General features: G+C 54.0%; 1 protein-coding gene across 7 annotated transcripts in view; it reads right to left on the bottom strand.

The window, feature by feature from the left end:
* Positions 1 to 9,516: 9,516 nt before the first annotated feature.
* The window catches only part of RFX2 (regulatory factor X2), a 90,152-nt gene continuing 78,048 nt past the window's right edge, over positions 9,517 to 21,620 (bottom strand). For 4 of the 7 annotated variants that reach the window (XM_034657609.1, XM_034657606.1, XM_034657607.1 and 1 more), the window contains 10 exons: positions 19,686 to 19,801; positions 18,683 to 18,801; positions 18,171 to 18,283; positions 17,623 to 17,777; positions 16,297 to 16,394; positions 15,358 to 15,507; positions 14,469 to 14,677; positions 12,472 to 12,625; positions 11,385 to 11,427; positions 9,517 to 10,851 (listed from right to left, as the gene is read on the bottom strand). In XM_034657609.1, the coding sequence (XP_034513500.1) occupies positions 10,739 to 10,851; positions 11,385 to 11,427; positions 12,472 to 12,625; positions 14,469 to 14,677; positions 15,358 to 15,507; positions 16,297 to 16,394; positions 17,623 to 17,777; positions 18,171 to 18,283; positions 18,683 to 18,801; positions 19,686 to 19,801 (1,270 nt within the window). In that variant the 3' untranslated portion in view covers positions 9,517 to 10,738. The other 3 variants (XR_004624568.1, XM_034657610.1, XM_034657611.1) reach the window with 3 other exon arrangements.

Genomic DNA, 21,620 nt, shown 5'->3' on the forward strand with positions numbered 1-21,620 from the left:
CCAGGGGCTTTGTAAACATGTCAGACCTTGAGCAGCACTGTTCAGAAACTTTCATTTATTTTGGGGGTTGAGAAATGGTTAATACTATTAAGAGTTACACTAACTTATTTAATAGATGCCTTGATTCTCCTACCCTAGATTTTGCCACCAAAATGTAAGCACAGGCCAGAGACCTTGAGTTAGAAATTCTCTAGGAATCGCTGGAATGTCAAGGCTCAAAAGGACCCTGGTGGTCATTGAGTCCATCTGGTCTCCAACGGTGTGTAGGCTTAGGTTTTCTCATTTCTAGTTTGTTGGTTTCATTATATTCATTATATTTCATTATATATATATTTTCTCTTGGGTAGGTCTTCTTGGCTTTTGCTGTGTGTCTAAACTCTATGACTCTTAATGAACTTAACACTCTTCTTTACAGGCCTTTTTATTGGTTTACATTTACATTAAATAGAGTATATCACCATCCAAATAGAAAACCACTAAGCCACGAGTAGGAGATAATTGTAAAAATAAACATGAAAACAAAACAAGATTTTTAAATTCTGGGTAGATACTGTTGTCTGCCAAGGTGCTAAGCCCCAAGCCTGCTTTTTCTTTGATGTAAAGAGAGATTAGCACAGTATTAGAGGGTTATTAAAGGCATATTATCACTCAGCGGAAACTCTCCTTGACACGATGAGAAGTATTGAAGTATTGAAAGAGAACTGAAAACGGGATAACTGTAAATCACGTGATTCGGTGTCATCTAATGCTATGTCTGCATGTCTCCTAAAGTCATTCCATATACCACATTCATCCCACACTTTGGGCAACTCCCAGCAACATGTCATCACTTGCTAAATATAATCCAATTGTGGTTTTTAAGGGACAGAGAGAGATGCTAAACCTACAAGCCTGACGAGTCAACTAAATTTCCTCTGGTTTCACAGTTGTCTCCAAAGTGCCAATGGCAGCCAACATTTGCCCCTTAGGCCCCTTTTTGCTTTATCTGGTCTCCTCTAACAAATTAACTTAGGCAATATTTATTTGTTAAATAAATATTTGTTTATCACTTATTAGTGGTAGTTGGAAAATAAGGTCCCAAATTCTTTGACCCTCTTTCCATCAAAAAAGGTAAGGTCCCTGTTCTTTCCCTTGAGTGGAGGTGGACTTGTTAGTGGTGGATGAATAGAGTACAGTGAAAATGACACTGTAACCTGTGAGGCTACATCATAACAGGGACAGAGGATGCAACTTCCATCTGCTTTGCCGGAACAGCAAACCTGAAAACCTCAGTCTTCATGTAAACAGTGATATCTGCCCTGAGGCCACCATGCTGTGAGGAAGCCAAGACACAGAAACCACATGGCAAAACCCGGAGAGAACTGCCCAGCCAGCCCTTCCTGTTCCTCATACACAGAAACCATGAGAGAGAAATTAAAGGACGGTTGCTCTTACAAGCCCTTAAGTCTAGGAGACAGTGTTGCACAGCAATATATATCCATGGCACTACTGTGCATCAGGCACTGTTCTGCATGTTGAGGCCCAGGATGAACAAGACAGACCCTGTCTTCATGGGGCTTTGACCCTGTCTTCATGGAGTTTTGCATTCTTTTGTAAGGAGATTTACAGTAGACAGGCAAAGTAACATAAGAGTGACTAGTACTGCAAAGAAAATAAAACCGCATATTGTGACAGTGATAGTAAAAGGGGATATTGGGGCACCTGAGTGGCTCAGTCGGTAAAGCATCTGACCTTTGATCTCAGCTCAGGTCTTGATCTCAGGGTCATGAGTTCAAACCCTGAGTTGGGCTCCACGCTGGGCAAGGAGCCTACTTAGAAGAAAAGAAAGGGAGGAAAGAAAAAGGGGATACTTTAGATTGGCTGGTCAGGGAAGTCCCCTCTGAGGAGGTGACACTTAGTAGAAGATCTGTGAGTGCAAAGTCCTGAGGCAGGAACCAGCTTGGTGAGCTGGAGGAGTCGTGTGGAGTTCAGTGTGGCCAGGGCAGAGTGAGGAAATGAGGTCAGGGAGGGGGCATGCAGGACCTCGTAAGCCACAGCAATGAGTTTGGAGTTTTTCCTAATACAAAGGTTGGGAGTGGGAAATAGAAGGATCCAAATGATTTACCCTAAACTGCAGATCGGCTGGCTTCTCAGCCGCCTGCTTCCTCCTTGGATCACCAGGAGACAAGTCCGAGGACCCCCTGAGCCCTGGCTGTGCTCTGAGAAGTGTGAACTTCCCTTCACAGCCATGTACAAAATGGCTTCTGTAGTTGGGCTCAGTAAAAAGGGCCTTCACAGCTGCAGTTAGGTTCTCGTCTTCCCATCATGGGCAGGTATTTGCTCCGTGCCCAGCCCCACGCTGAGATTGAGGCCGCAGAGATTAATCAGCTACACAGTTCCCCACCCTCAAGGAGCTCAGTCAGGTGAGGGCAAGGGGAGTCATCCTGGGTTGCCTCCTCCACTCAGCACCCTTCCTTGTCCTCCCTCAGTCCACACAGGTGGAGTTCCTGACAGCAGAATGTCCAATGTGGCTGGTGCTAATGCTAATGGGGGGGCCCCCTGACCCAAGCTGGCTGCATCAGCTTCCCTCACTCCCATTCTGCAGCGGCTAAATATAGTATGGAATTGGGAGGAAATACTCTATTTTACTTGTAATTTTTAAAAATTAGCTTTTCAAATTAAAATACAGACTTAAAAAGTTGCAAAAATAGCACAAAGAATTCCATATAGTCTTTGATGTGGGAAACAAAGGCAAAAGAAAATTATTAAATTTCCTTACTACTTACAGCCTATCGACAAGTCCTTGAAACAGGCAGGGTGACATTCTTCTAGGGACTCAACTGCCTCCATGTTAATACTTTGCTAAGGGCAAAAGGCAATCTTAGCTCGACCCCCAGGATCCTATAAGTTTACTTTAACATATTAAAAATTCCTTTCAAAACTTCCTTTATCTCTACCCTACCCCAAGATACATGTTGGCAATTATCACCCAAGCGTATGACCCACCGATAACCATCTGAAGGGTCTCATGACTAAGGTTTTATTAGTAATAAACGAAATTTTCCTAACAATAGGTACTCCCTCAAGGTCCTGAAAACCTTGCTTCCAGAATGCGTTAGAGACTTGTACTAACCCTAACCCCCTCTCGACTTGGAAGTATATAATGGGCCAGTCCTCATGACCCCATGCAGCTCTTTCTGCCCACGGGTCCTGTCCTGTGCTTTAATAAAACCACCTTTTGCACCAAAGACATCTCAGGAATTCTTTCTTGGCTTTGAACCCTAATGTCTTTGCTACTTTAGTCTTCATCAAGCTTCCCCAAATATTAACATCTTATGTAACCACAGTGCAATGATCAGAACTAAGAAATTCACACCGATGCAATATTATTTGTTAATATACAAATCTTACCTCAATTTCAACCATTCATCACTAGTGATTTCTTTCCCTGTCCCAGGATCCAGTCCAGGATCCCATGTTGCACTTGGATATAATTTTTCCTTCGTCTCCTACAGTCTGGATCAGTTCCTCAGTCTTATTTTTTCTTGACCATGACACTGGTAATGAGTACTCCCAGTTATTTGGAAGAAGGCCCCTAAATTTTGGGCTTGATTCGTGTTTCCTCATGATTAAACTCAGGTTATCAGTTTTGGGCAGGAATAATGCAGGAGTGGTGTCTCCATCTCAGTGTGTCCCATCAGGAGGCACACGATGTAGATTTGTACAATTCGTGATAATTTAGATCACTTGGTTTAGATAGCCTCTACCAGGTTACTACTTTTCCCATTGTCATTACCAAGTAGCTCATGGGGAGATACTCTGAATCTATGTAAATAAATAGGGAATATTTGAGGAAGAGAAGGGGAGGCAGAGGAGGGAAAGAAGGAAGCTAGCTCATTCAATCTGTTGCTTGTGGTCTTTCCTATCTTGCATTGTTGCAGTTTAGTAAACAAAACTGCCTCCAGTCTAGGCAAAAATCCCAGCTCTGTGTGTCCCCAGGGGAAAAGGATGAGGCCGTGTCACACAGTGACCACTGGGGGGCGGCAGAGGATTGGGAAGCCGTTCAGGTCCTCCTAAATTACTGAACTTGCTGGGGCTCAAAGGCTCTTCTGTCAGTTGCGGGGGGGGGGGGTCTCAGCTGGGGGTCTTGCATCTTCCATGAACCAGGTCAGGTAGGCGCTGGCTGGACCAGCAGAAACGGAGCCTGTCTTGGTTGCACTGCACTTGCTGCTCTATGGATTACTCTCCTAGGCCGCCTCTGAAACAGTGCCTCTCCATCCTGGGAGGACTTCGGGCAGATCGGAGAATCCCTTCTGAATCTGACTGCAAAATTCACGGGGACTGAGGGTGTGTCGATTTGGACACTGGTTGCAACCCCCAAAACACTTCTGGCAAATATAAGCAAAGGGAGAATTTTCTGGAAAGTTATGAAGATGCTCCTAAGATCAAGGGGGAAAAGAAGAAGCTGGATAGGCTCCAGTGGGTCTTGGCAGACTGTTTAGCAGAATGGGGGGGGCGCCTCTCGGAGAACCCCCACACTTCTGTTGCTTCCAGTCTTACATTCAGCTCGCAATTCAAACTTCTAGGAGAAAGTGTTGGATGGGTCCAGCATGGTGGGGCACTCACTGCCTTGTGCCCCCACCCTGCTTTCCCCATCTATCCAGTTTATGACTCTATCCAGTTCATGCCTCCAACTATTTATTATCAACTCTTGAGCGAATGCCTCCGGTGCCCAGCTGCTGGTCTGAGATGCCATTTGCCATTCGAGATATCCAAGTGAAGTTGTCGGGTGGGCAGTCACACATCTGAGAGCTGATGGAGGGGAGCCCTCAATCTATTTTGAGGTCATGGGCCGCTCACTCCTGGAATGAAACCCTAAGTCCTGGCTAGGATCTAGGAAGCCCTCCATGTCTCCCTCCTGCCCCCCTCACTCACCTTGCAGCCAGCCATACTGGCCTCCTCACTGCTCCCCGCATATGCCAAGCCCATTCCCTCCAGTGCCCACATAGAGGTGGTACTTAAATCCATGGGAGAAAGGTTGTTCCTCAAAAAGTAATCTGGGTGTTATTCCAAAAGAAGGTGGATTGGATGCTGGATGGCAAAACCCCACAAACATCTATTGCAGAGGATTCTAGAAGAGACCTATGACCTCAAAATAGGTTGAGAATGACTGGTTAGTACTTGTGGCTTTTGATAGATATGTATATTCAATACATGTCATACATCCAGTGCATTGTACATGAGGCTTATATGGCAGCCTAACACCATCTGTGTATGTATACGCACATATTACACTGAAACGAAAACTTCACAGAGTTAGGTTTATATTTATCCCATCAGTACTTCTCATTTTTTCTACCTCTATCCTGATCCATTCAAAAAAAAAAAAAAACCAACCAAAAAAACAAACAGCTAAACTGGTCATAACCCACCAACTTGATTTTATAACCCACTCGATCCGCTGTAACTTGATTTCATAACCCACTCGATCTGCTGTTAGGCACGGGGCTCTAGTGGACCTCTGGCTTCTGCCTGCTCCCCTCCCCCTCTGTGTCTCCACTACCCTATCTCCACTACTCCTACTCCCTGCCCCTCACTTGTACCATCTTATCAAGTACCTAACTGGCCTCCTTGCTTCCGGTTTATGTATAATCCACTGTACCAGAATAAATTTTCCTGAAGCCCAGCTCCAATTAGAAAAAAAAAAAATGCTGGTGGTGGCCTCCTGAATGGATTTCTTTTCTTTCCTTAGTGTTGCCATTCCTTAGTGTTCCTCCATGTGCTTTCTTTCCTCCTTTCCCCTACCTTCCCATGATTACCATGAATAGCACCTTCTCCCAGAAACCTTCTCAGTCACTCAGCCACTAAATGTTTGCTGAGCCTACATATACACAGTGTTATATCTGGGGAATAGGCGATTGAACAAGGCAGACAAGAGCTACTCACCCACAGCGCTTATGGGAAAGTTGGGATATAAAGGATCCTAATCTAGTGGGAGAGCTTCCAGGAAGACTTCGTGGAGGAGGTGTCAAGAGAAGAACTAACAAGGCAGGTGTGTCTGCGTGAAGGCATGGAGGTTAGGTGGGAAGTCCAGTGAAGGTGAAAGAGCCCCAGATGAGACCGTGGGCTGAGTTCCAGGAGCAAGCACTGGAGCCTTGAGTGGATGAGGGTTTGTGTGAGGTGTGGGGAGAGAAAGACAAGTGATAACTGATGTTGTTATCAAGGTTCAAAAAGATGCAGGGAACTGGTCATCATGATAGTGCTCTCGCCCAGTGGTTCTCACCTGGAGTCCATTATGCTACCCCCCTGGGGGGGCCACTGGGCGATGTCTGGAGACATCTGTGGTTGTCATGACTGGGGGAGGGAAGGTGCGCTTGGCAGGGGATGGGTAAGGCCAGGGTTGCTGTTCCACATCCCACAGTGCCCAGGACGCCCCACCAGTGAGAATGGTCTGGCCCCAAATGTCCACGGTGCCGAGGCTGAGACACCATTGTTGAATGCTTACTCCAGTACTAAGTATTAACGTATTTAAAGCTCACAATGCAGTGAGGTAGGTATTTTTATTACTTTCTGCAGATGGAGAAACTGATCTAAGTACAGCTGACCCTTGAACACCATGGGTTTGAGCTGCGTGGGTCCACTTACATGCAGACTTATATCAGTAAGTACAGTACAGTGCTGTAAATGTCATCTCTTCCTTATGATTTCCTTAATAACATTTTCTTTTCTCTGGCTTGCTTTGAGAATACAGTACAAAACATGTGTTCATTGACTGTTTATTGGTAAGGCTTCCAGTCAACAGTAGGCTATTAGTTAAGTCTTTTGGGAGGTCAAAAGTTATACGTGCATTTTTGGCTGTAAGGAGGGTTGGCGCCTTTAACCCCCATGTTGTTCAGGGGTCAGTTGTAATTTACCTGAGGGCACAGCTCGTGACCGTGGAGTTGGCACTCAAACTTGCATAGCCTAGCCCTATTTCCTCCACCATGCTGCCTTTCCTGGCCAGGAGGAGTTGGGGAGTGGCAAGGAGGAAGGAGAGCGTGACTGTGTTATGGGCATTTTGGGGAGGTAGGAGGGGTGGGGGCAAGGCAGGTGGCCCTGGGTTTCTGGTCTGGACGGTTGGATGGATGGTGGGCAACGCCGTGGTGGAGACACGAGGAGGCCCGAAAGGTCAGATGCAGAGCTCCTGTTCTGCAGTGGTGGGGTGGGTCACTGTGGGGCGGGTCAGCAGCACGTGGAGGGGCATTTCCATTTGGGTTTGGACGAGGTCACAGAAGGTGTGAAAGGATGAAGTTCTGGAGCGGGAGCTGGGAGCAGACGGGCAGCAGCCACAACTGCGGAGGAAAAGTGGTGGAGCAGGTGACACCCTCAGCTGGAGAGAGTCTCTCCATTCTTAGCACACCCACAACTGTTGTGTGTATGTGTGTGGGGGGGGTGTACCTCACAGCTTGCTTCGAGTTCTCACTACCAGAGAGTTCCCAGAGGCAGGAACATCTGCGGGTTCCCCTGCCCCCCTCCCCCCACTGCAGCTTACTGAACTCTGACTGTGGGTCATCAGGATTGTAATGCAGCTCCATGATCACCAGGGATCCAGGTTCCTTCTGTCTCATTGCTTTGCCATCCTTATTATATGATATCCATCTCGAGGTCTAAAATGGCTATTGATGCTCCAGCCATGATATCTGCATTCCAGCCAGCAGCTTTAATTTTCCTGTGTGTACAATGTGGGTAACACCTACTGTCAGAAAGAGGGGACTGGACAGAAGCATCTAGTATGGAGCCGTTGTAATTAGTTAGAACCTCCCAGAGGCTCTTGGTAGGACTAGATTCCCCTTGTTGTTCGGCCCCTGTGCACTGGGTCCCTACCCAGTGGGTGTTCTGAGGGACTTGATAGCCTGTGGGCCTTCAGCAGTCTCCCTTGGTCATCTCCTCTCTGGCTTCTGGGGCAGTGGTCATGGAGGCATCACCTGTGCTCACTCCATCACCAGCCACTCAGGCCCAGGAGCAGAGTCTGTCTCTCCTCCTCCAGGGACCCTGCCACCCCTGCACTGGGTCTGGCTCTCAGACAGGGAGGACTGGGGGTGGCTGGTGCTTGGTGCAAGGGCTGGCACTGCTCAGGGGTCTCAGGCTGGAGAGGGCCTGCCATCATGAACCATGAGAGGATGGGGCGAGTTGAGGTTCCGTTGGGCTCTCAGAGCCTGGCCGGGACTTGCCACAGACACAGGGCCCGGCCGCCCAGCTGAAGGGAAGTCTGCATGGTTGTGTCCTGGGAGTTTCCCAAGTAGACGATTTTAGTGTCCCCTGGGGGCCTCAGGGCCTCTACCGGGGACAGATGGGCCTGGGCTGGGGCCAAGGCTGAACATCTCTGGGGCATATGGGGCACTGCCTTGGCATGGGGGAGCAACTTTTAGGGGCGGCTGACCAGGAATTGTGTCCCACGTTTCTGGAACATCTTCCCATCCATGGGCCCTTCCTGTTCTGGAGCCTGTTGGTCTCCTCTGCAGGGTTTCTTCAGAGTCCTATAATCCCCTGTGTCAGAGCCCATCCCCCGCCAAGAGGGGTGGTCCAAACAAGGCGGATTCCCAGCCTCCATTGTAAATCCCACCAGACAGCCTCTCTGTGAACGGGGCCCAGGAACTGGCCATTTTAGAACAAGCTCACGCAGTGATTCTTAGGGGATTCCCAAGTTTGGCCCCGCCCCTCTCCTGAAGAAGCCCTGGGGACAACCGGCAGGTTTCGTCAGTGGCTGGAGCCCGGGTTTATTCTGCCGTATCTGAATAAGTCTAGTCTGCTTACAAATAATCTTGATCATCCTGGGCTGAGAACTGTTTTCTTGCCATCTCTGGCCCAGAGCTGGCCTTGCTAAATAAACTCAGGGAATCCGCTCCTTCTGGAACACTCCCCAGAGAGCCAAGAATAAAGTGCTGGAGGCCACTGCTTCTCCTTGGAGCCTCGCATGGCAGGAGCCCGGCCAGGCTGGCAGTCCAGGGTGTGGGCTTGGCCTGCAGGAGGCCCGCTCCCTCCCAGGCCACCGTGTGTGTGTGGCGGTGAGGAGCTGGAGTGTGGCTTGCGAGTGTTCACTGCCATGAAAAATGAGAACGGGCTTGGAAGGTGCGTGTCTCTACCATCATTTGTACTGTTCCTTGCGGAATCCTGCAAAGGCAGGAGCGTAAGGCGGAAACCCAGTTTGTACAGTTTAACCCACGTGGAAGAAAAGGCAGGCCGTTACAATCCGCGAACCGTGAGCTTAAATGTCTCCCAGGAGAGGAGATATATATTTTTAAAGACATTCTTTCTGTCTGATGTCATCTAAGTCTTGAACTGTAAAAACAAGACAAACATTGTAATTATGATAGACTTTTGGTTTCTAAAACAAGCGCCTAGCTTTCCTATCTTCCCCTCCACACCACCCCGCACACTTGGCGTGGGTCTTGGTGTGCGCAGCGCTCCCGCTTGTTGGGAAGTAAGGTTTTTAAAGGCCACGTTGAGTTTACATTAGTACCTTCTGCGTGAATGAGAAAAAAAATATTGGGGACCGAATATACTGCAATATACATGTTCATAAGAAACATTCTAATAACAACTAGAGCACAAAACTATTGGTATAAACATATTTCCAAAAGGAGAAACTATTGCATTTCATAAGATGGTGCTTCCCAGACCAGAGGTTTGTCTTTCTTCTTTGCAGCTGGTTTGGGGGCAGAACTCTCGCACGGAGTTAACCAAGTGCAATGTGTTATGGTGGATACGGATCCGGAGTGTTCAAAGTTCAAGGACTGTGCAAGTCCTCGGGATTCATTTACCCAGAGAAGAGTTTCGACTTTGAGCAGTTCAAGATGGGACTTGCCCGGGGTCAGAGTGCTCCAGGATTGCTAATTCAAAGGCAGGCATTCCAGAAGATCCGACAGAGTGGGAGCCAGGCAGACTTGGCCCAATGGCTGCCCTCTGAAGGCGCCACTGAAATACCGACCACCCAGCCCCCTCGGAACAAACTCATTCCAGACCCAGCAGTTTGGCTTGATGTTGGCTGTGAACTTGGAGAGAACCCACATCCTTCCAGTTGCTGATAAAACTTCTGGTTTTGATCCTTAAAGACACCTCTATGTCTTGGCCTGGGCGGGCCGTTTCCGTGACTTGTTCTTTGGGCCACATGGGGCCATGGCGATGGACAGCTGCTTCTGGGGACCTTTGGTGCCTGCAGAGGGGGCTCCTGTGGGTCGGTGTCCATGCCTCAGCACAGCCGGCAGGGCAGGAGGCCCTGGGCCCAGCACGGAGATGGTCCCTTCCCACCACAGGGCACTGGGGCAGGGGGCTCCGTGGACATCCTCTGGCTCAGTACTGTCCAACAGCTGCAGGACACCCCTTCCCTCCTGGGGTCTGCGTTTTAAAAGATACTGGTGGAAGCCGGAAGCAGCTGCGCCGAGGAGAAGCCCAACGTGGAGGCGCCAGCTCACCCAGCGCCGCCCCTTTCAGCTCTCGGGCGGGGTGCACAGACTTGGACCAAAGTTTTGGTCCGGCCCAGGAGAGGATAAGAACACTCGAAGAATAAGATGACCCAGGAGGCACCAGGTGAGCAGCTCAGGCACCGGGAGCCCGATGTGACCCTCTGCCGTGGCGAAGGACGGTCTTCTTCTGAAGGAAGAGCATGTCCTTTGAGGGTGCACTGGCGCCCCCGTGAGTCAGAGCAAAGGTCCCGTCATCTGAGAGGCACTATTCCGCAGAGCTTGCGGGGCCAGTCTGGAGCCCGGGAGGCGCGGCAGCGCTAGATGCCCTGCAGGGACTGGTTCGGGTCACTGCGCTCCCGCTTCACCAGGGGCTCGCCCAGGCTGCGGGCGTCGGAGTCGGCCTCGCTACCGCGAGCCTCGCCAAGGTCATCTGCAGGGTTAGTGTTGGGGATGAGGGGCATGGGTGCGGGCCGCAGGAGGGAGGGAGAGAGAAGCACATTCTCAGAGAGGTGCACAGGCGTGGACACTGCCTTGCAGCGCCCAGGGAGGCCTCCTTTCCAGAGCCCTCCCCTGGCCAGTGTCCATTTGCTGGGGCACACTCCTGGCAGGGTCCCCCTCAGCAGTCGGTGCCCCCTACTGCATGAGGCAGGGAATGGGGTGGGGTAGGGGCAGCTGGAGGCAGGCAGCCCAGGGCTGTGGCCCTGCTCCTGGGCCTGATGTGGAGGCGGCTGGGGAGCAGGATTAGATGGCATCCTGAGCCCTGCTCCTCTGAGCTCCAGCAGGGGCCAGGCCTGCATAAGCATCACCGGGGCACCTGCCGCTGCCCAGGCCGCACCAGCCTGTCTGGATGCCAGCTCCTGAAGGCCCTCAACCCACCCCGGGAGCTGCCTCGATTTCCACTAGGCCCAGGGTGGGAGGAATACCCCTGGGAGAGCCTCATAGAAAAGCCACGGCCACACCCACCTTTATCGAGCAGCGTCAGTGATAGTGAGGCGAGATCGTTGAACTGGAAGAGAGAAGCCCAGAGTCAGGGGCCTCGGCAGAGGGGCCTGGTCCTGGTGAATGTTAGCACTGTCCTCTATCTACAGTTAACACAGGCAAGAGCGGTTCCCCCATGTGAAGTGGTGCTGATGCTGGTGTGTCCTCTCTGGCACCTTCTGGGTCCTGCCTGGGAGCTGCTGGAGGGCTGAGTGGGTGCTGACTGCTCAGGCCACCAAGAGGAAAGGGACTGTGGCCTCTGAATGGTGACAGGCTTATTAGGTACTAAAAGCTCTCTAAGCATCACCTCATTTCCTCCTCAAAACAACCCCACACAACCCAGCAATCCCACTCCTAGGAATGTACCCCAACTAAATGAGAACAGGTATTCAAACAAGAACGTGTGCCCAAATGTTCACAGCAGCATTGTTCACGGCAGCCAAAAGGGGTAAACAACCCATGTGTTCATCACCATAGGAATGGGTAAAGCACAGTGCTGACTGTCCGCGCAAGGAAATATCATCTGGCCACAGGAGGAGTGAGGCAATGATACGCACTACAGCGTGGCTGCACCTTCAAAAGATTACGTTGACTGGAAGGTGCCAGACACGAAAGGCCACGCCATGTGTGATTCCACCCGTGTGAGACGCCCACGACAGACCAACCGACCCTGGCAGAAGGGAGGGCAGCGGGTGCCGGCGTCTGGGGACAGGGATGGTGGTGCCTGCTGACAGGGATGGGGTTTGCCTTTGGGGCGATGGAATGTTCTGGAATTAGAAGTGGTGGTTGCCCAACTCTTAATGTACTAAATGTCACTGAGCTGTTCACTTTAAAATGGCCAGAATGGTGCCTTTTATATGTACTTTACACCAGTAGACCACGTGGGCCGGGTGTTCCAGGTCTTGCTTCAGGGGCAGGAACGCTCTAGGTGGCAGAGAAGCCAGGTCTGAACCCAGGTCGCTTGGCTCCAGTGTGCGAGCTCTTTCCCACCCACGGGCCTCCTTGGGCCGTCAGCTGTGTCACACACACCGCCATGCTGTCCCAGGGTCCCCAGGGCAGGAGGGGCCCTCACCTCTCCCATCACAGCAATCGGCGTCTCTCCCGTGGCCTCTGCGACGCGGTGCTCCACCAGGTAGAACATGTACTCGTCGTACAGCAGGCGGATCAGGTGGAAGGAGCCGAAGCTGGCGGCGCTGCGCAGCGTGAGGTCGCGTATGACCATGGAGCTGGGGGTGGGCAGACAGAGGCTGGGGACCTTCCGGGGAGCGGGGAATCACGGGCAGGCAGTCGAGCCAGGCTTTTCTGGGGGGGGCCCCACAGACCCAGAGGGGACTGCCAGCTGCCCAGACCACCCCTGTGTCCGCTGTGACTGAGGGGAGGACAGGGGGACAGGAGGCGGGTGGGGCAGTCAGCTCCAGGCAAGAGGCCGTGGAAACGTCACATTGTGTCTCTGTCTGACACAAGCCTTACTTAGCCAGTGGCCTGTGGTCAGTTGTGGTGCCCTTACGACTTGCCCACAGTGGACAGCCTTTCCTGGCCTTCCCTCCTCCTGGGATTCCCTCCCACCCAGCCTTCGCTCCTCAGTCAGCCGTTTAGGCGCCTAAAACAAGACAGAACTTCAGGGAGCTGTAGCCTCTTTCATCTGCAGCAGGGGCTGGCAAGCTGTGGCCCCAAATCCAGACCAGATTCAGCCCACGGCCTACGCCTGTACAGCCTGCGAACTAAAAATGGTCTTTACAGTTTTAAATGGTCGGAAGCAAAGTCAAAAGAAGTATTATGTTTCATGACCCAAGAAAAGTACCTGAAATTCACAGCTTAGTGTCCATAAATAAAGTTTTATTGGCACACTGGCCATGCCTGTTCATTTACATATCGTGTGCCGGAAAGAGTTTATTTCTTGGAAATACGTACCATCTGCTTCTTCACAGAAAAAGCGACCCCTGATCTAAAGGAATGAGATCACTTGGCCCCCGACCCCAAACTCTGGTCCCAAACACCCAACTGCCCCACCTCAGAGCTTCCCCACTCGTCGCTGTGGTAGCAAAGTACTAGGAGGAGACAAGGCAGGGAGGAGATGTGTATGAGCCCCTACAGAGTCACCAAGCAGGGGCCCTGCCCAGCAGTGGCTCTGACACCCTGTGGCCCGAGAAAACCAGAACCAAGCTGGAGTCGATGCACGGGATTCTGAGAGTGAACCCTCGAACCACCAGCCACAAAGGGCCAGGCTCCCCCCTGATATGGCGGCAGCCGCGGCGCCAGCTAAAGCCAATCACATCACGTCCTCGCTTTGCTCCTGCAAGTTCTCCGTAAACACCTCTGTCCTCACGCACTGACCACCTGCGGGTTGGTGCGGCCCGATGTGAAGCGGTGTTTGCTCCAATCAACTTTTGAAAATGTTAGCGGGCCCTGTTACTTTTTTAACGGGCTGAAACTCTGTGCCTGTGTGTGAACAATGGGGTGTGGAAGGGAGTCAGTAAGAGCAGTTGACGACATTATACTTAATGCTTTGCACGTCTTCCTGGGCCAGGGTGTTGATGCACTCTTAAGGCACTTTGTCTGGCAATGGGAAAAGAGAGGTGGCTTCGACAGGCTGTGGATTTGAGACGGCTTAGCAAAGGCAGCCAAGGAGGGAACCCAGGTGCTGACCGCCGTGTCCAAACCGGCACGTGGAAAGCCGTGTGCGGACCCCAAGGCCAAGTCAGTGGACAGAGTGGAACAGCTTGGGATTTGGGATGTTTTCTCCTCAGAAGCTTCTTGGCTCTGTATGGGCAAGCCCCCTAAAGGTAAACAAGCGAACTCGCATTTTGGGTCCCCGGGATCTCTCCGCGTGCTCCCTTCCCCACCCCCGGGAGCTGTGGCTTGGTGGTTACGCTGCGCCAGCCCCCTTCTCCCGAAGGCCTCACGTCAGCCGGAGGAGAGCGCAGGTCTGGAAAGAAAAGCCACAGGCCGGATGCCGCACACGCCAGCACACTGTGCCTGCCCCGGGAGCCTGCCGAGGACGCAGCTGGGCCTCTGGAGCTCCCCGTCCCCGCCTTCCCCGAGTTCCCTTGGAAATGAAGCCGGCCTTACCTGTAAAAGGACCATTTCAGAAGGAACTGGCGGGCAGCCTTGGGGAAGCTGGGGCTGCCGGCGTGCTGCTTCAAGACCTGGGTGACCACGCTGTCAAGCCAGCTGGCCCATTGGTCCAGGGAGCTCTGCCGCTGCAGGGTCACCTTGAAGTCCTGCTCCAGCCGCTGCACCACACTCTCCTCGCACTGGCACACCCACGAGGCCTGCTCCTGTGGGGCGTGGGCGGCAGGTCAGTGTGGCCCCAGGTACCAGCGCCCTCGGGGAGTGGGGAGCACGGGGACCAGCACCCGCTCCGGGCCTTGGCTGCCTGCCGTGGAGCGCAGGGGCGGAGCCGGACGGACCGACAGCCGGAGAGGCAGCCTGCCTGGGTCCTAAGCGTGTAAACCCACGCTTCCGGCGTCCAGAGCTCAGACTACACACCACGTGTTTGTGGTGTTTTACTTTTAAGTGCTCATTTCTCTAAAAGTGTTTTGTTTAGTGGATGAACTCACAGGGCGTGAGCAGCACTGTGGCACGACACACGCAAGCACAGCCCGCGCTTTTTGGAGCCCAGAGGAGAGCACTGTGAAACCGGCAGCGGGAAGGTAGATTCTTAAAGAGGGTGAACCAAGGTGTGGGTCCCAGCACCTGGGCACGGGGGGGGGGTGCTCCGTGGGGTCGTGGAGTGGAGGCCTGGGGCCCCTGGGTGGGCCGCAGGGGGCTTCCGCCCTGACCCTGTTTTCACGCATGCTGGGTTTTACTGCTGGTGGCATTTTGTGGTTTTGAGCATTTTTCTGGAGGCTGGAAGGCGAGGCCAGTGGGGTGGGGGTCACACCTACGTCGTTGCTGATCTGCAGCCTGTCCCCAGGCCCCATCCCAGGCTGAGGGCCATCGTGGGGGGGAAAGTCACCTGCACGTTGGCGAAGTCCACGCGGTTGAGGTCACTGAGCATCTGGTTGATCTGGGAAGTGTTCTGCAGCACGGCCCGGGCTGCCTGGGCGAGGTGGTTGAGGGAAGTGTATCTGCGCAGGGTCTGGGCAAAGGCGCTGACCACACCCACCTGTGGCCAAGGGAGGCGCAGACGGTGAGGGGCGAGGGTGCGTGGGCTCCGGAACAGTGCAGAGGGGAGGGCGCAGAGGGCCCCACCCTTCCGACAGTCTCAAGGACCCGAGGAGTGAGAATAAACGAAGGATACGAACCTCACCGAGGCATCTTGGCATCTAGAGCAGATGCCGTAACCTCGGTGACGTAGCACTCAGGACAGGGTGCTTAGGATACTGTTTCGAGAATTCCTTTGGCTCTCTGGGGTGGCTGGGGCGGGGGAACACAGACTGCTGGGGGCCACCGGATCAGGCTTTGTGGGGGTGGGGCCTGGGAATCTGCGACTTTAACCACTACCCTGGTGACTCCTGTGCACCCTGAGGACTGAGAGTCACTAGTCTAACAGGTACTTCCAGACCGTGGTCAGGGAGGCCCGATGCTCGGACCGCGGCCTCACCTGTATGCAGGTCTCTAAGAGACGCTTGCGAGAGCAGCAATCACTCTCTTTTGCACTTGGAGGCCCACTCTCCACATTTTAAATTCTGATTTGTGGCCAAGACTATTGCAGTAAGGGTGACAGCAAGGAGATCAAACCCTCCCCCCTATGAAGCACATAGAAACATTCTATCTATTCTGAATTGACCCAAATGCATCACAGCAAATGACAGCTTCTGTCGTGCCCCTCCCTACTCGTGCCCGTCGCACATCGCCAGCATCCCTGAGGGTTCCTGGGGGGGACTCACGGTCCTCAGGACCCACGGAGCGGCCTGGGCCCTTGCCAGCGGCCCCCGCAGAGCAGAGGAGTTACCTTGGTCTGGATGACCCGCTGTGGGAAGTCTCTCATGGCGTTCGTCAACCAGCCTTCCAAGCTCTTGGCAAAATTACGGATGGCCTGCGTCAAGGTACCTGGGAGACACAAGCCGCGACACTTAGAGTGAGAAAGGTGGTCTTGCACGTCGGAATCAGCAGGAAGGTAAGAGGCGCACACGCAGTGAAGCCGCTAGAGCAAGAGAAAGAGGCGGCTGAGCACACGCGGCGAGGCGCCCGGGAGAACTCAGGGCGCTCAGTGAGGGAGGCACCGGGTAAGAAACGGGGCACCATCTCTGTTCCTCTGTCTCCTCCCCCAGCGCGACTCTGCCCCCAGGGGACATTGGGGGATGTATGCAGACATCTGTGGTCGTCACAATGGGGGGAACGCCCGGCATTGAGCAGGGGGGGCCACGCTCGACCCCTGTAGTGCCCAGGACAGCCCTGCATTAGAGAGGACAGTCCACCGTGCTGAGGAGAAGCCCTGTGCGTACACAGCTTCCACCAACTTCCAAATTTATTGTGAGGTGGCTTGCAAATAACAAACAAATTGGACTGTTTAAAAAAAGAAAAAACTTCAAAAATGTAAAAGAAAACATACCCCGACTCAAACCTTAACATAGAGACCATAATCGCGCACTGCAATGAACGGTTTTTGGGCCGCAAGCCCAATGGAAAAACGCAATAGTTTGGCTGCTTCTCATTTTCTGGCACAAAAGCAGCAGACCAGTTCATTAAGAAACACCGAAGTTTTTGTCGCGACAACGGGCACAAATATTGACAGGTCGTGCACGGCCAGGTGTACCCATGCCCGCCCCACAGCATTCACTCATTAAGAGCGAGGCCTCAGGGCCCAGCTTCCTCACTCCAGGGCTTCTACCCTCAGGACGCTGGGGGCCCCAAGTGAGGGCCTGTAAGGGGCTGGCAGGTGCACCCCCTGCAGGGAAGTGGGGCCCGTGTTATCGCCCCGGGGAAGGGGGGGCCCTGCAGGTGGTCCCAGGGGTGGAGGGGCACAGTGGGTAGAGACCCTCTCCAGAGCTTTCAGCAAACCTGCCGACAGGGGTAGGGCTGTCCTGTGACCTCAGCCCCACCCTCTGGGGATCTTCTGGGGGACATCCCGGGCCCCAGAGGAACTCTGAGGCTGGAGTGGCACCGGGAGCCCCGCAGCACAGAGTACACCGAAGCCCGAGCCAGCGCTGGCGGGCAGCGCCTCAAGAGTGACAGGCCTCCCCAGAGCGCGAGCTGGCGCTCCCCTGGGCCTCGTTCTGGGGGGGCAGGGCAAGCACACGGGCGAAGGGGGAGCGCAGCAGCCAGTGGAGCCGCTTACTGGGCACCGGCCGCAGCACGTCCGGGATGAGGATCTCCACCAGGGCCTGGTACAGGATGTGGTCGCAGTTCCTCATCCACTTGAGAATGGGCTCACATTTACACAGAGACACCAGCTTGTCCTTCGGGAGGACGGCGCCTTCCGGATCCCCGTCGCTGTGGGGAATGGGAGAGCCGGGGTGAGCTGCGGCCCGCAGGGTGGCAGGGGCCCCCAGGATGGCACCCACCCTGCCTCCAATTCCCCAGTGGGCCCCGCGCCGTCCCCTTCCCTGCCCGTGGCCGGGGGATGACGCGTCCTCTATCTGGGACGCGCGGGGGTTCCCCCTGCAGTCCCCGTGCTGAAGCGAGGGAACGGGCAACACATTAGTGTGTGGAAACCACACACACACACAGAGGGGCTCAGAGAGCCGATTCTTGGAAAGGGGACCTATTTGTCTGTGGGTCACAGTGTGGGGGGGCCGCAGCCTGCAGGGTAGCCCTGGGGTCCTGGAAAATGAGCCGGTGCGGCTCTGTGGCCCCTGGGCGCAGGGGCGGGGCGAGGGCAGTGACCTGGCAGGTAGAGAAGCAGGGCCGTCACCCGAGGAGGCTTTCGAGTTCCAGAAGGAAAGCCACAACTTCTCAATGTAGTGAAACTGGAGGTTCACCACGACGTCTAAAGTTGCCTGCGAATAAACACAGCCCGTCGACCTCAACGGATGTGCATGTTAAGAACTGGGCCTATCACGTGTTGTCGGGACATGCCAAGTGGGCAGCTGTGAGAGGAGCTCCAGTGGGGTCCCTTGAAATCCAGAGAGAGACCCCAAGAGGGGACAGACATGCCACGGTTTAGTGAGTGGAGATTCCACCTACTTGGCTAGAGGAAGCAGGGGGCTGCTCCCGCCTCCTCCGTGTCACCCAGGGACACCTGCTGATGTCTGAGAGTTTGGCTGTTCTGGCGACGTGTAAGGCTGACCGCCTCGCTGGGGGGAGGCTCACGCTGCTCTCCACCCCGGCCCTGGGCTCCCCCCCCGCCCCGGCCCAGGCTCAGGGTCTCCCCGGGCGGGGCGGGGGAGGGCGGTCACCTCGCAGTGCCGCCGGTAGACCAGCTGCAGGGCCTTGATGTCGTGCAGTGTGATGCTCTCCTGCAGCAGGACGCTGCCCAGGTCGGGCGCTGGGAACTCCGGGAAGACATGCGAGACATCTGGGAGGAAAACGGGGTCACCAGAGCTGCAGAAGGGCTCCATGCAGGAGGCCCATGTGCTGGGGGATTAGGGTAAGGGTTAGGCTTGCCAGTGACTGCTCCACAGCCCCGGGTCTCACAACTTTTAAGCTTTGGTTTTCTTAGGGACAGAATAGGGACAACACTGTCATCTCCCAGCGACAGTAAATATGCTGACACAGATGAGCACTGAGCCTGGCACTCAGCAGGCGCTCCCATCACCCCGGCATGGGGGCTTCCCAGGGCAGCGAATCTGGGGAGGGGGCCGGCCGTGGCTGCCCCCTAGTTACTTCCCTGAAGGGTTCTGTCTGGGCTCCCAAAACACACTAAAAATAGACAAAGGTCACTGATGTCTTCGGTGTGTGTATATGGACGCTGACCACAGCAAGCCTCCCTGGGCACGGCCCATGACGCTCTCCTGGGTGGCCGTGGTGCCAGCAGGGGAGGGTCTCTCCCAGGGAAGGGCCAGGCAGCCGTGTGTCGGGCCACCAGGAGGGGAGAGCCAGCATCCTAAACGCTCCAGGGAAGCAAGGAAGAAAACCGAGGAGGGCAGCCAAGTCCTGAGGCAACAGCTTTTAAAATACATCTAGACTTCTTTCCGATGGGCATTTCATTTTCTTTACTTTTTTTCCTGATGGTCACTTTACACATTCATTTGGGGGCATCTGCTGACTATTCTAAAATCTTGGGGAAGCCATAAGGGTTGATCTAGAACATTCCTATGTAGTTAAAGAGGTATTATACAAGCCGACTGTTTAAAGCACCCCTGTAGATGCTGCTGGTGCTGAAACCTGCGAGCACCGAAGAGCTGAGTGGACACCGGAGCTTTCCCAGGAGGCCCTGCGCACAGGGCGGGGGGCACTCACCTATGTACTGCTGGTGGTGCTGGCTCTGTGCGGCCATGGCCTGCTCTGGGGTGCTGTGCAGGCTGCCGTGCGAGCCACTGTCCCCAAGGCTGTCTGTCTTCTGGGCTGGCCGGTACCTGGGCAGGGGACATGGTGCCACCATGAGGTCCCAGCTGTACCCCCCGAAGGGGCTCAAGGAGCAGGGAGCTGAGGAGGATTCAGTTTGGGGTGTGTGTGTGTGTGTGTGTGTGTGTGTGTGTGTGTGTGTATGGGTGTGTGTAATGTTTAAAAACTTGTGGTAAAATACACACAACATGAAATTCACTACCGTAACCATCTCTAAGTGCACAGCCCCGCGGCACGAAGCACACTCACACTGTCGTGCAGCCACCCCCACCCTCCGTCTCCAGAACGTTCCGTCTCCCCACATGGAGACTCCGTCCCCAGGAAGCACAGACTCCCCACCCCCTGCCCCAGCCCTGGCTCCCACCAGCTCCTGTCTGTGCGGACGGGACTCCTCTGGGGACCTCCTGGGAGTGGGGTCCTGCGGGATGTGTCCTTCTGGGTCTGTCTCCTCTCACTGAGCACAGTGTCCTCAGGGTCCCTCCACGTCGTGGCGGGTGTCAGGGTCCCTTCTGTTCTAAGGCTGAATAACATTCCCTTGTCTGGACGGACGGACACACTTGCTTACCCATTCACCCGCTGATGGATATTCGCGGTTGCTTGTGGGGCCGTGTGTATCTTTTTTTCCCCCCAATACTTCTCCCTTAGAAGATAAGTGAACTTCTTTATATAGAATCACAAATATCTTACTATTATGTGGTCTCAAAGGAAATTCTGGGACGTTCATTTTGCCTTGAGCCAGAAAGCAGTGGCCAGCCTGTGCTGGCAGCAGACGGGAAACGTTCAGAGCGGGGCTCCCCAGCGCGGTGTCCTGAGCCCAGCGGACGGCTGTGATGTGGTGCTGGCGTGTGCGGGGAAGAGCAGGGGGACACAACTCCAGCGGGGAGCGCCTTTCCTTGTGGAAAGTGGGGCCCGGCTTCCCGTGAGGATGGAGAAAAGCCTCTCAGACGCGTGTGGACCGCCTGACTGGGGGGGGCGGTGGTTCCCAGTGTAAATGGCACGAGCCTGTCTCCAGGAGACGGACAGCTGCTTGTGAGGTAACACTCCGCCTGGCGTCGTGATTCACGGGTGTTTGCAGGAGCCCCAACCAAACAGCAACAAGACGCTACAGAGTCCATGTCTGTGGACAAGCAGCTGCAGGATGGACTGCTGGGTCCACTTGTATCTGTTGGCTGCTGGAGAATGTTCTGGAGACTCTATTCCGTGACCTCCAACTCCCACGATTGGACATGTGGTTTGGAGACACTGAGCTGGCCTTAGGGCCCAATAAAGTGGGTTTTTAGCCACACACGGATGGGCCAAGTTATGAAGGCGCCACGTGGAACTGTCTGGACTCTGGAGAGGAGCCAGGGACAGAGGGAAGCAGGGAAGGAGCGGAGACTGCAGGACTGCCAGGGAGGTGACGTTGGAGTGGGGCCCTGCAAATCCCAGCTGTGGAGGGCCAGTGCTGTTCCTTGTTTTGTGAATAAAGTTTTATTGGCACACAGCCATGCCCATTGGTCTCTGTATCACCTGTGCTGGCTTTCATGCTGCAATGGCAGGGCTCGACAGTCTTGACAGAGTGTCTGGCCGGCAGAGCCTGAGATATTTGCTCTCTGGCCCTTTACAGAAAGGTTTGCTGACCCCTGCCTTAAAAGATGAGTCGGTGTGGGATGGATAGAGAAGAGAACATTCCAGCAAATAACCAGGCCTTGCCAGCCATTGGATCAAAATGTCAGGAAGAAGCAGCCACTTAAGTATATAAGCTGCTTTTTCCAGGCTTCTTGGGTTATTTTCAGTGTTCTCTCTTTTTTCCCCCTATAGTTGAAAATTAAAGATCTAGGATTCCAGCTC

The sequence above is a fragment of the Ailuropoda melanoleuca genome, chromosome 4 (genome assembly GCF_002007445.2).
Source record: "Ailuropoda melanoleuca isolate Jingjing chromosome 4, ASM200744v2, whole genome shotgun sequence".
Classification (NCBI taxonomy): Eukaryota; Metazoa; Chordata; class Mammalia; order Carnivora; family Ursidae; genus Ailuropoda; species Ailuropoda melanoleuca.